This window comes from Saccopteryx leptura, chromosome 9, assembly GCF_036850995.1.
Source record: "Saccopteryx leptura isolate mSacLep1 chromosome 9, mSacLep1_pri_phased_curated, whole genome shotgun sequence".
NCBI lineage: Eukaryota > Metazoa > Chordata > Mammalia > Chiroptera > Emballonuridae > Saccopteryx > Saccopteryx leptura.
The window spans coordinates 3865100-3877965 of record NC_089511.1 but is presented as its reverse complement, the minus strand read 5'-3'; the positions used below and the strand labels follow the sequence as shown (position 1 = coordinate 3877965).

At 59.5% G+C, this 12866-nt stretch overlaps 1 protein-coding gene across 4 annotated transcripts in view; it reads left to right on the top strand.

Moving 5' to 3' along the window:
• Window positions 1-12866, top strand: part of ABCC11 (ATP binding cassette subfamily C member 11) — a 57818-nt gene that overhangs the window by 22672 nt on the left and 22280 nt on the right. For all 4 annotated transcript variants that reach the window (XM_066349592.1, XM_066349591.1, XM_066349589.1 and 1 more), the window contains exons 10-17: window positions 1702-1809; window positions 3346-3609; window positions 6383-6454; window positions 7849-7973; window positions 9603-9675; window positions 10981-11184; window positions 12328-12462; window positions 12577-12670. In XM_066349592.1, the coding sequence (XP_066205689.1) occupies window positions 1702-1809; window positions 3346-3609; window positions 6383-6454; window positions 7849-7973; window positions 9603-9675; window positions 10981-11184; window positions 12328-12462; window positions 12577-12670 (1075 nt within the window). The remainder of the gene's footprint in view (window positions 1-1701; window positions 1810-3345; window positions 3610-6382; window positions 6455-7848; window positions 7974-9602; window positions 9676-10980; window positions 11185-12327; window positions 12463-12576; window positions 12671-12866) is intronic.

Here is a 12866-nt window from a genome sequence, read left to right as displayed (position 1 = left end):
CAGAGGCCACAGAGCCATCCTCAGCGCCCGGGGCCAACCTTGCTCCAATGGAGCCTTGGCTGAGGGAGGGGAAGAGAGAGACAGAGAGGAAGGAGAGGAGGAAGGGTGGAGAAGCAGAAGGGTGCTTCACCTGTGTGCCCTGGTTGGGGATTGAACCTGGGACTTCCACACTCCGGGCTGACACTCTACCACTGAGCCAGCCGGCCGGGGCCTCTCACATGTCCTTGACTGAGCTCGTGCCCAAAGATCCGAAGCCTTTGCAACACAGATAATACGAATCGATTTTCATCTCCCAGGCAGTGAGGGTGCTCAAGCCTCTCTTTTCATCTCAGCCCACGGGAGAAACTGACACCCCTCAGATGGCAGCTGTGGGAGGGAGGGGCAACAGTCCTCTGGGGGTGCAGGGGGTGGCCGGACGTGTAGCTCACACCCTGATGATCCTGACAGACGCCTTGAGGTTGGGAATCCTCAACTGATGTGTTTCTCTGATGCCCAAGCAGGGTCCCGAAAATACACTTTCAGTGAAAAGGGGACCATTTCTGCCATCTTTCCCTCTGCGGTCTGACCGTGGCCCTGGGACAGAGCTGTGGGCTTGTAGGGTTAGAGATTCCCGTTCTCTGAGGAGAACAGGGCGGGGTGCTGATGGCGGAGAGGCTGGGATCCAGCCAGGAGGCCAGGAGATGGCACCCAAAGCAAGGGGGATCCTGTGGCCAGTGGCTCAGCGGTACTCGGGGCGACAAGTCTCCTCTGTTGGGCCCAGGCCGGCCCGAGGAACCCTCCCAGGAAGTCTGAGGCTAGAAGCAGGGCCCACATGTAGAGAGCCTCCGCTGGGACTCGCGGGTCACACAGCATTCTGACCAAACAGGATCAGACCACAGCTCTTCTGCCCCCATTGCAGTTTATCTTTAGAGCAAGCTTGAGAAGGAAGGCGGTGGAGCCCGGCCAGATAGCTCGGTGGGTTAGAGCTTCATCCCCCTGCGTCCAGGCTGCCGGCTCCGTCCCTGCTCGGAGCACACACAGGAACGGGGCCGTGTTTCTGTTTCTGTCTCTCTCCCTTCCTCTCTCTCTAAAACCAATAAATTAAAGAAGGAAGGAAGGAAGGGGAGCTGGGAAGTGGAGCTAGGTCCCCAAGGTACCTGTAGGGAGCTCACATCCTGGGACCCTGGAAAGCCGAAGGTGGTCCGTGGTAGTCAGGGCAGGTCTCTGGGGGAGACTGAGGCACGGACATGCACGGACCTGTAGGGGGATCCTGGATAAGAGAAAAGAACATCGAAGAGAAAGAAGAATAAAGACGATCTTAACAGCAAGGACGGTACCGCGCTATGTGGTCCCAGACAAAGCTGTCACCTGTCTCCTCTCAGCGCCTCCCACGCTCCCTTCCTGTGCCACGGGGGAGGCCAAGCTTGCGATGAGGGCTGACGTGCTCAAGGGGACGGCCCCCCTATGCTGCGGGGGCAGGGGGAGGGGACCGGGCCTCAGACGCAGCAGAGGCTTTAGGGCAGCTGCTCCTCGTTACCAGTGTTCTCCGTCTCCCCAAAATACCAGCGTGAGCGTGGCCCCTGCCCAACGCAGGCCTTGCTTGCGGGGAGCTGCGCGCTGGGCTCTGGGGCTTGCAGCTCGGCGATGGGGGCCTCTGGGGGGGGGGCGTAGAGGGAGCCGAGAGGGCCGAGACCCTCAGCGCCCCCTCCCTGCCCGGTGCAGGCCTTCACCACCATGGCCATCTGGAATACCATGCGGGTGGCAGTGTTCTTCATACCCTTCGCCGTCAAAGGCCTCACCAACTCCATCTCTGCGGCAGCGAGGTTCAAGGTACGGGGGTCCGGACTGGCTGCGTGGCCTTTCGTACTGGGGGTCTGCTTGCCCTCAGCCCCTGAAGGTGGGGAAAGTGGCCACGGGGGAGTGGGTGAGGGAGGGAGGGAGCGTGATATCTCACCACGGGGGGTGCAAGGGGGAAGGACCCATAGATAGGTACAAGCCAGGGCTCCTGGGGTCAATGGCGGGCTCACGGACGCTCAGTACGGTCTCAAAAATAACTCAACGAGGAAGTGCCCAACTAACTCAACAGCAGAAAGGGGCTGTGCCGTTCCCAACGACGATGGGGTCCCTGGACCCAGGTGTTATTATTCATCCAAAGAAATAGGCCTGAGGTCCAATTAAAAAAGAAAAACAAACACAAAGAAACAGACTTCCTCTTTTTCTCTTTTGAAAATAACTTTGTGCTTCATTTTTGCAAAATGCTACACGCTCCCTGTGAAAAGTTTAGACACTACGAAAAGGTGCCGAGAATAAGAACAGCTCAGCGTCCACTGCCTAGGAGTAAAACCGTCGTCCGAATGTCACTACGTGCCTTTCCGGGTCTCTTTCTAAGCCTAGCTGCAGGTAGAGATGGCCGAGTATAACTGGAGTTCCATGAGATCATACTTCCCTCCCTCCTTTTCTTTTCCTTTTTTTTTTTTTTTTTTTTAAAGCTCAACTTCATATAGTTGAACTCTTGTATGTTACAGACAGGAAGATGGAGACCCAGATGGGGAAGTGACCTGTCAATTGAAATATAAGACCCCAAACAGCATCTCTTACAGTGTGGTACATGAGCCGACCTTTTTTTTTTTCTTCTGTATTTTTCTGAAGTGAGAAGCAGGGAGGCAGTCAGACAGACTCCCGCATGCGCCCGACCGGGATCCACCCAGCATGCCCACCAGGGGGCGACGCTCTGCCCATCTGGGGCGTCACTCTGTTGCGGCCGGAGCCATTCTAGCGCCTGAGGTGGAGGCCATGGAGCCATCCTCAGCGTCTGGGCCAACTTTGCTCCAATGGAGCCTTGGCTGCAGGAGGGGAAGAGAGAGACAGAGAGGAAGGAGAGGGGGAGGGGTGGAGAAGCAGATGGGCGCTTCTCCTGTGTGCCCTGGCCGGGAATCAAACCTGAGACTTCTACATGCCAGGCCAACGCTCTACCGCTGAGCCAGCCAGCCAGGGCCGGGCAGACCTTTTTACTTGTAATCATTACAGATAAGATTTAATTAGAAAAATGACACATCCATATTAGGATTCAACAGCTGTTATCCCTTAAGATGAGGCCAACATAGGTTAGGTCGTTGGTCATTGTAAAATGAAATAGAAAATAATTGAGAGGCAGCTTGTGACCAGACATGGAAGAGTGACCCAGCGGTCACTTAGAGTCGTCGCCAGCGGAAACTAGCCTCCTCTTCATTGATGGTGGTTCTTCACACGGTCACTGTTTATCAGTTCACAAACCGGTCCGAGGGGCCCACCAGCAAGACGGGTCCACACTCCTACTGGACCGAAGGTCTGACTTCCTCCTTCCTCCCTTTCTTTCTGTCCGGACAGAAATTTTTCCTCCAGGAGATCCCTGTTCTCTACGTCCAGCCACTGAAAGACCCGGGCAAAGCCCTGGCTTTAGAGGAGGCCACCTTGTCCTGGCGGAAGACCCGCCCTGGGACGGTCAACGGAGCCTTGGAGCTGGAGAGGAACGGACACGCTGCTCCCCAGGGGACGGCCGGAGCACTGCCACCTCCTGGCGCCCTCGGGCCAGAGGACAGAGAGGACATCCTGGCCCCAGAGCTGCAAAAGATAAACCTGATAGTATCACAGGTAGCCTCCTCCTGGCCACGCGGGGCGGGCGGGCGGGCGGGCTGCCGGACTTGCGGGGCCTGAGGCTGGGCTCCTGGCCTGGCCCCCACCCTTCCTTGGCTAAGAACCGGCCTCTCCGAATCTTCCTTTAAAACACACGTTTTCCTGCATAGAGCACACAGACAGAAAGCCGCTCTTAGGGGAGGGTGAATCAGTCGATCACCCGAGATCGTTCTGTAAATGCGGCAAAGCCCAGGGGCGTGTGCTCTGTGTCTGCTGGTCATCGCAGGGTCCAAGGTCAGGGAGAGGAGATGGGGGAGGAGATGAGACCAGTACTCGTCCAGTTCTGGGTGCGTGCCGGACCCGGTCCGACGCGTTTTAACTTGGTCACTGCGACCTGCCCTGGTCTGGCTTCTGCTCTGAGTCACCTTTGCCCGGCCCACCTCCCTACTCTGCCCGAACTGCGCTCTGCTCTGTGCCTCTCTGTTGTCCATTAATATCTTGTATAGATGATAGATATCGAATAACAACACACATGCGGCACGTGGATGATGCGGAGCCACATCGGACGACAGATCTGCCTAAAATAGACGAGCATATTTAATAGTAGTCGATATTAACATCGAACATCTATTGACACTTTCTCCCTTGGTGATCACCTACAGCCCCTCCCCCGCCCCCCGGCTTTGAACTCCAGCTCTGTGCCGGTTTCTCCAGCCTCCCAGTCTCCTCCGAGCTCCAGCCTCAGCTGGCTGTTTATTTATTCTCTCCTCTCCGGTGATTACCAAGCGTCCCCAACAAAGCGAGACCCCCCCTCTACAGTGCCCCCGCCCCCCATCTCAGGAGCTGGCACCACCATCCAGCCCTCAGAGGAGGACCTAGAAGCCAGAGTAGAACCTTCCATTCCTTCCGGCCCATCTGACCCCGTCACCGTCTGGGAGGGCCGGCAGGACCACGTTAGCATCTCCGGATTCAGCCACCACCCGCCTCAGTGCCCTCCGCTTCTCTACCCTGGCCACCACCCCGGGCCACCATCCCGGCCACCACCGCACCCTTCCCGGTCACCACCCCGGGCCACCATCCCAGCTACCACCATGCCCTTCCCGGTCACCACCCCGGGCCACCATCCCAGCTACCACCATGCCCTTCCCGGTCACCACCCCGGGCCACCATCCCGGCCACCACCATGCCCTTCCCGGTCACCACCCCGGGCCACCATCCCAGCTACCACCATGCCCTTCCCGGCCACCACCCCGGGCCACCATCCCAGCCACCACCATGCCCTTCCCGGCCACCACCCCGGGCCACCACTGTGCCCTTCCCGGCCACCACCCTGGGCCACCACCGCACCCTTCCCGGCCACCACCCTGGGCCACCACCGCACCCTTCCCGGCCACCACCCCGGGCCACCACTGTGCCCTTCCCGGTCACCACCCCGGGCCACCACCGCGCCCTTCCCGGCTACCACTCCGGACCACTGTCCCGGCCACCACCGCGCCCTTCCCGGCCACCATTCCAGCCACCACCGCACCCTTCCTGGCCACCATCCCGGCCACTACTGTACCCTTCCTGCCACCACCCCGGGCCACCATCCTGGCCACCACTGCACCCTTCCCTGGGCCACCACTGCACCCTTCCCGGCCACCACCCCGGGCCACCATCCCAGCTACCACCATGCCCTTCCCGGTCACCACCCCGGGCCACCACCGCGCCCTTCCCGGCTACCACTCCGGACCACTGTCCCAGCCACCACCCCGGGCCACCATCCCAGCTACCACCATGCCCTTCCCGGTCACCACCCCGGGCCACCACTGCGCCCTTCCCGGCTCCCCCAAGGGCCTTCCCACCAGCCTCTCTGTTTCCGCTCTTGCCCTTCTACAATTCACCACATGCAGTGGACAGAGGGATCTCCCTAATCTATAAACCAGTTCAAGTCGCTCTCCTGCTTAAACCCTTCGGTGACAGAACTCAGGCGGGAGCCCGGGTTCCCTCCAGCCCCCACGCCCACCCACATCCCTGCCCTCTCCTCGTCCGCTGTCGGCTGTCAGCCGCCTACACCAGGGCTCTCCCCAGCCCTGCTTACCTTAGCACATGCTGTTCCCTTTGCCCGGAACCCCCATCACCCTCCATCTGGCTCCTTCCTGTCGTTCTGGTTTCCGCTGCCACCATGACACCCGGTTTAAGAAGCCTTCCTTAGTCAATCCATCTAAAATTGCTTTAAGCCCCGCCGCCCCCCAACACTCTGAAACGGTAGCCAACTTCGCGTGAGCCATATCCCTCACCACCATCTGACACTGTCTGTCTGTCGGCTCACCGACGTCAGGAGCACTAGAATGTCAGCTCGGTGACACTCAGTGACACTCAGTGGCACAGAAGAGGAGACGGAAATGACCGTCCGACGGATGAATGGGCCTGTAGATGAATGAACGTAGGCGTGAACCTGTGAGGCTGGCTTTGCTGCCCCATTTTACAGACAAGGAAACTGAGGTGCAGAGAGGCTAAGTGACCAGCCCAGAGCCATCGCGCAGAGCCCAGGAGGGTCTGCAGTCGGGCGTCGGCCCGCCAGGACCACCTCCCGTGCACTCCCCTGGGCCTCGCCCGTGCGATGGCCTCCTCTGGGGGGGCCCCACCCACCTCTGCAGACCTCTTGAGGTCTGCTTGTCTGAGCGGCTGTGCGGGGTTTGTGGCTACTGGGCTTTCCGTTTCTCATTTTGGGTTCAAACAACAGACCCGCCCTGGGCAAGTGGCTGGGCGGTGTCATCCGGACACCTGTCTGTCCCCCTTGGCTTTGCAGGGGACCTTATTGGGGGTCTGTGGCAACACCGGGAGCGGCAAGAGCAGCCTGCTGTCGGCCATCCTGGGGGAGGTGAGTGACTTGTGATCATGCATGTCCACCCTCAGGCCGACCAGGGCCTCCCAAGTTCAAGTCCCCCGCATTGAGTGGCACCATCACTTCCTTCCTCAAAGGGGCCTGAGTCAAAGCTTTGATACATTGCAAAGTGGTGCCTGCCCTGGGGTGGGGGTGGGGGGTGGGGAGGGTACAGAGGAACCTGCCCCAGGTCACCGGGCAGGCAGGAAGGAGCCGTGCCAGGCGGAGGGCGAGTCGGGTACGCGGAGGTGGGGCGCCTGGTGCCTCCCTTCAAGGCCGCCTTCCTCTGCGGCTCGTGGTCTGAGTACAGAGCGGAATCATTTAAAGAATTCGTTCTTGCCCTGGCCGGTTGGCTCAGTGGTAGAGCGTTGGCCTGGTGTGTAGGGGTCCCGGGTTCGATTCCCAGCCAGGGCACACAGGAGAAGCGCCCATCTGCTTCTCCACCCCTCCCCCTCTCCTTCCTCTCTGTCTCTCTCTTCCCCTCCCACAGCCAAGGCTCCATTGGAGCAAAGAGGACCCCGGGCGCTGGGGATGGCTCCTTGGCCTCTGCCCCAGGCGCTAGAGTGGCTCTGGTCGCAACAGAGCGACGCCCCGGAGGGGCAGAGCATCGCCCCCTGGTGGGCAGAGCGTGGCCCCTGGTGGGCGTGCTGGGTGGATCCCGGTCGGGCGCATGCGGGAGTCTGTCTGTCTCTCCCCGTTTCCAGCTTCGGAAACATACAAAAAAAAAAAAAAAGAATTCGTTCTTCCTGATGAAAGCCAGGGTTCCGATCGGAAGCAGGAAGCCCAGGACGAGGCAGAGAGGGGAACATGGATAATGGGGCCCTGGGCAGGGGAGACGGGGTGAGGGGTCGTGGTCTCTAGGAAGGTGGGTGTTTGGACTCCTCACACAGAAAGGCAGGAAGGACACAGGGTCCAGACCCGCAGGCCTGGGGCCTAGAGCCCCATCGGTGTAGGAACGCATCTGTGGAACCATTTCAGATGACAGAGAGGGGGCCACGTCCCTGCTAACTACTTCCTCGTGATGTGCGGAACCTGGGGACCGTCCTCCGTCTAACCACCGCGACATTATTATCACATTAGTAACCGTTCTGTTCTGGGACATCCACAGATGGCCGGGGGCTTTCCGTCTCAGGAAAGGGGCCTGGGGGGGGGGGAGTGAGCGGGGAGAGAAGTCTGGGGTGTCGTCAGGTGACTCTCGTTCAGTCCCACAGGAGTTGCCCAGCTTAGCTCCGTGTTCTTGGGGCCGTGCCCTCGCTCACGGGTGGCCCGGGCGGGACCAAGTTATTGAAAGTCCCGCAGGCAGGGCCCCCGGGGTGCGCAGGGCAGTGGGGCCCTGGGTCCAGGCCCTGGCCCGCCCGCCCGTCCTGAGGCTGGGCCCGCTGTCCCCGCAGATGCATCTGCAGGCGGGCTCTGTGGGGCTGCGCGGAAGCCTGGCCTACGTCCCCCAGCAGGCCTGGATCATCTCGGGCAGTGTCAGGGAAAACATCCTCATGGGAGGCCCGTACGACGAGGCCCGGTAAGCTGGGGCGGCCGGGGAGGGCAGGGTGTGCATGAGCACCTGCCTGCGGCTGGTGTGGGGGGGGGCATCTGGGAACTGCTGATGCTCACTCTGCTCACACACAGCACAGCTCCCCTCCCTGTGCGGGCACGGGCACCACACCCATTTCCTGGCCCAGTCAGTTGAGGCCCAGAGAGGTTAAGCTACTTGCCCAACGTCACACCGCTGGCAGGATCTGATAGCCCTGGGGTTGAACCCAGTTAGTTGCTTTCAGAAATTTCACACTTAACTACCTTAGGATAGAGGCCGAAATCCACCCCCTCCAAAAGGTCAGTGTAAAACTTGGTATTAATTCGTCCCTGACCTCTACGTCGGAAGCCAATAGGGTGATGAGGTTGTTAATGGGGAGGAACCTGTCTTCCTGGCCCCGGGTGCCAGGCTGACCTGCTTGACATGTTCACTTGGAAAATCGGAATGAAGTCTACAGAGTGAAGGAGCCTAAAAACTGGCCTCAAATATGCTACAGCTGGGCTTCCGGCTGCGGCTGCGGCGGCCTTAGACCTCTGACTCAGAGCTTGGTTTTGCAAACTGCCCCTCCCCTGCTAGTCAGAGTGCCCCGAGGGCACAGACCTGGTCTCCTGTGAACCAGCACCAGCCTGCCGTCCTGTGGGGTCCTCAACGGCAGGTCCAATACCAGCTCAAGCACCCTGCTTGCCCACCCCCCGAATTACCCAGTTCGGTTTAGTGGTATCCCAGCAGCACTGTGCACCCTGGTGGGCCGGATGCCTCTTCCTCTGAGACCTTCCCTCTCGTTGGCTGCCAGTCCCGGATAGTCCTGTCTCCTTCATGCCTCTGGTGTTCTCCTTTCCCCATCGCCACGGCCACCTGCGGGCTGTGGTCACTGGCTGGACCGTTCCCCCGCCCCTGCCCTTGGCGCCCTGTGTCCATCCATCTGCCTCTCGCTGGGTTCTGCGCCCGGGGCAGCCGTCCTAATGCTCAGCCCTCATCCGGTCACTGCGCTGCCCTCGGACGGAAAGGACTCGGGCGGACACGGAACATCTGCCCCAAGGGCTCGGCACTGCTGGGTGTCTAACGCGCAGATAATTTCACCCACGAACACAAAGGCCCACAGGCAAGAATGTCCACCCTCCACATCGTTCACAGTGGCAGATGACAGGACATGATCCAAATGTCCATCTCGGGGTACTGGTGAAACCGGTGCAGTAATTCCCAGGGCAGCCACGTCCAGGGAGACTGTGGTGCTGCTAAAACGGCATAAGCCTATGGGTGCTGCACACGTCCGTGCTGGAATCGGTTCTCTCTGAATAAACACGGAAGGAACGCTCCTCGCGGCTGCTTCTAAGATAAGCCGCTGAGAGTCAAAGACGCGAGAGAGACTTGCTCCTCACCGTGTCCTCTCTCTGTCCTGTTCAGATGTTCGCTAAGTACGGGTATTAGATTAAAAGGAAGAGGGAGAAGGGAGGAAATGGAAAACAAACACACATCTCCAGTGGTTTGTCATTAAACTGAGGATCCACCCCAAACATCTTAGCGCAGAAGGCGAGGTCCCCTCCCCCCAGCATGGGCGGGGCGGTGGCAGGGCTGCGTCCTGCCCTCCCTGCAGCCCCCTCCCCCCCGACTCTGCAGGTACCTCCAGGTGCTCCAGTGCTGCTCCCTGAACCGCGACCTGCAGATCCTGCCCTTTGGAGACATGACGGAGGTGAGTGGGAGGCCGGCGTCCTCCAGCTCAGTCGTAATGTTCTGGGGGTCTCCAGGCTGCGTCCCGGGTCACGAGAGGAGTCTCCAGCTTTGTCTTCTGACCGGCCCGAGCCAGCCCCATGGGTTGCTGCCTCTGAGCCTCCCCATTGGGGGAGGGAAGTGGAGATGAGGAACCTCCCACCTGCGCCCTGGCCCCGCCCACCCACCTCCCTGTCCCGGGCTGTCTGTCACTCATCCCTTGCCCACAACCCATGCGTTTTCTGGATAATCCGTTGCCTTTCACACCTGCTGCCAACATGAGGGCACACAACTCCCTGGTAAGATCAAAGCCGTCTTGTCTCGATTTTACTGTCTAATCTCTTGGCCACCTGCCATCAGCCAAGTGCCATTCCGGCCACTCGAGTGCGTTGAGGTGGGCTTGGAACTACCCCGTACCCTCCTGCCTCTGACGACCGCCACACGGTTGTCTGCATCAACGACTTTCTTTTGCTTCTTCATTTGTTGCTTTCTGTTGAAGATCCCACCGGTGAGTGGGAGCACGTGGTTCTCATCTTTTACTGTCTGACTCACTGCACTTAGCACGATTGTCTCAAGATCCACCCGCCCTCCGGCCACCGGCTGTGCCTCACGCTTTCCTGTGGCCGAACAGCACCCCGTTATGTGTGGGGGTACTGCAGCTCCTCCACCCAGCCATCCACTGAAGGACACTTTCTATTAAGCACATTTTGAAAACTCTGTTTTAAATGCCTGGGTTGCCACATTATCAGGTGTCTGGGAGTGTGCACTGAAGGGGAGGAGCGTGCACTGAAGGGGAGGAGCGTGCACTGAAGGGGAGGGGCGTGCGCTGAAGGGGAGGAGCGTGTGCTGAAGGGGAGGGGCGTGTGCTGAAGGGGAGGAGCGTGTGCTGAAGGGGAGGGGCATGCACTGAAGAGGAGGAGCGTGCACTGAAGGGGAGGGGCGTGCACTGGAGGGGAGGAGCGCGTGCTGAAGGGGCGGGGCATGCATTGAAGGGGAGGGGCGTGTGCTGAAGGGGAGGAGCGTGCACTGAAGGGGAGGAGCGTGTGCTGAAGGGGAGGGGCGTGCACTGAAGAGGAGGAGTGTGCACTGAAAGGGAGGGGCGTGCACTGGAGGGGAGGAGCGCGTGCTGAAGGGGCGGGGCATGCATTGAAGGGGCGGGGCGTGCACTGAAGGGGAGGAGCGTGTGCTGAAGGGGAGGAGCATGTGCTGAAGGGGTTCCGTCTCTGCCATCCGACAGGGGGGCCGGGCTTGCCCTCCCGACGCCATGCCTTTGGCTGCTTGTCCGCAGATCGGGGAGCGGGGCCTCAACCTCTCCGGGGGGCAGAAGCAGAGGATCAGCCTGGCCCGCGCCGTCTACTTCAACCGGGACATCTACCTGCTGGACGACCCCCTGTCGGCCGTGGACGCCCACGTGGGGAAGCACATCTTTGAGGAGTGCATTAGGAAGGCGCTCAGGGGGAAGACGGTCGTCCTGGTGACCCACCAGCTGCAGGTGACCGCCCTTCCGGTGTGATTTAATAACAGCTTAGTAGCGGCCACCCCTGCATCTCACACTACACCCCCAAACTCGGGGAGTGTGGTAAAGAACTTGGACCTGCTTCTCCAGCGGAAGAAGGGAGGCTGGTAAAAGTCAAAATCAAAATGCAGGGTCTCCGTTACCTTCAACATTTTAACGGGTGTGGGCCTGTGCTTTTGAAAAAAATTAGTAAAAAAAAAAATGTCCGTCAGAGGAGAAGTCCCCAAGTCTCAGCCCGCGGCCTCTGCGGGCCCCGCCCCCCCCCCCCCCCCCGAGATTTTCATTCTTGGTTTTGGCCTCAACACACGGTCCTTATTTCTCCCTCTTCTTCTTAGACTTTGGCCTTACTATTTATTTTTTTGTATAACATATTTAAGACGTAAAAAACGGTTGAGAAAGCAATCTAATGAAAAGCCATGTGTCCAGCACGTAGATGACCCAGTCGAGTGCGAAGCCCCCTCCCTGCCCGTCCCCGCTTTGTCCCGCACATCCGCCCCACCTGTGTGACTCCGCAGACCCGGGAAGGCCTCCTCCCCCCCCCCCCCTCCACCGTCTTACATCTTTACTAACTGATATTTTACTTTCTCTGTCCTGGGTTGATGGGCCTTTTTCCACTCAACATTATGTTTTTGAGACTTTCCACGTGGAGACATGTAACCTGAATGCCCACTGGTACTTGTATTGCAAAGCCTATTTCAGAATTTACATATCGGGGGACGGACATTGGGGTGACCCCCTCAATCTTTCACGTTCACCAAAAAACGCTTCAACGTGCACCCCACGTGCGTCCACGTGCTCATTTGCGAGTTTCCAGGAAAGCGTGCGAAGGGTTGGATTGTTGGTTCGTGTTCTTCAGACATCTTGGGTGTTACTCGATATTGTCAAATCGTGGCCCAGAGGCGTTCTGCCTACCCGCAGCCCCCCCCACAGGGTAGGAGGGCTCCCTTTCCTTCCAACCACCACGCACACCTGGGGGCGTGTCCAATGTTTGTTTTTTACCAACTTGGAAACGAATAATAATATTATATCGTGATCTGAACTTACGTCTTCCTTCTGAATAGTGAAGTCGGACAGCTCTCTGTGTGTTGACTTAAAGCCTTGTTTCTGCTGACCCCGCAGTATCTAGAGCACTGTGACCAGATCGTTTTGCTGGAAAACGGGAGAATCTGTGAAAAGGGCGTTCACCGCGAATTGATTCAGAGAAAAGGGCACTATGCCCACCTCATCCAGAAGATGCACAAGATGGCCATGCAGGTGACTGGCACCCCTCCACAAGGCTCGCCCCCTGCCTACCCTCCCCGTGGGGAGGGGCACCCCCTGTGCTCACTGTCCCGCCCCCGCTCCTTCTCCCCCCCCCCCTGCCCCCAGGGCAGGCTTCAGGACACAGCACAGACAGCTGAAGAGCCTCAGGAAGGCCAGGCCCAGGACACCAGCCAGGAAGAGCCAGTCGGTGACACTGCTGGTAAGGGTGCTGGGGACACAGGGCCGGGCCAGCACCTCCATGTCCTCCTGGGCCCCAGACTGGGCCCCAGCCCTCACTGTTGGGAACGCTGGACCTCCCACGTCCAGGCTACTGATCCCAGCGAGCCGAGACCCGCAGGGTGTGGGATGGGCTGGTCAGGAGGCCCGGGGGACAGGAAGTGGGTGTTGGGGGGGGT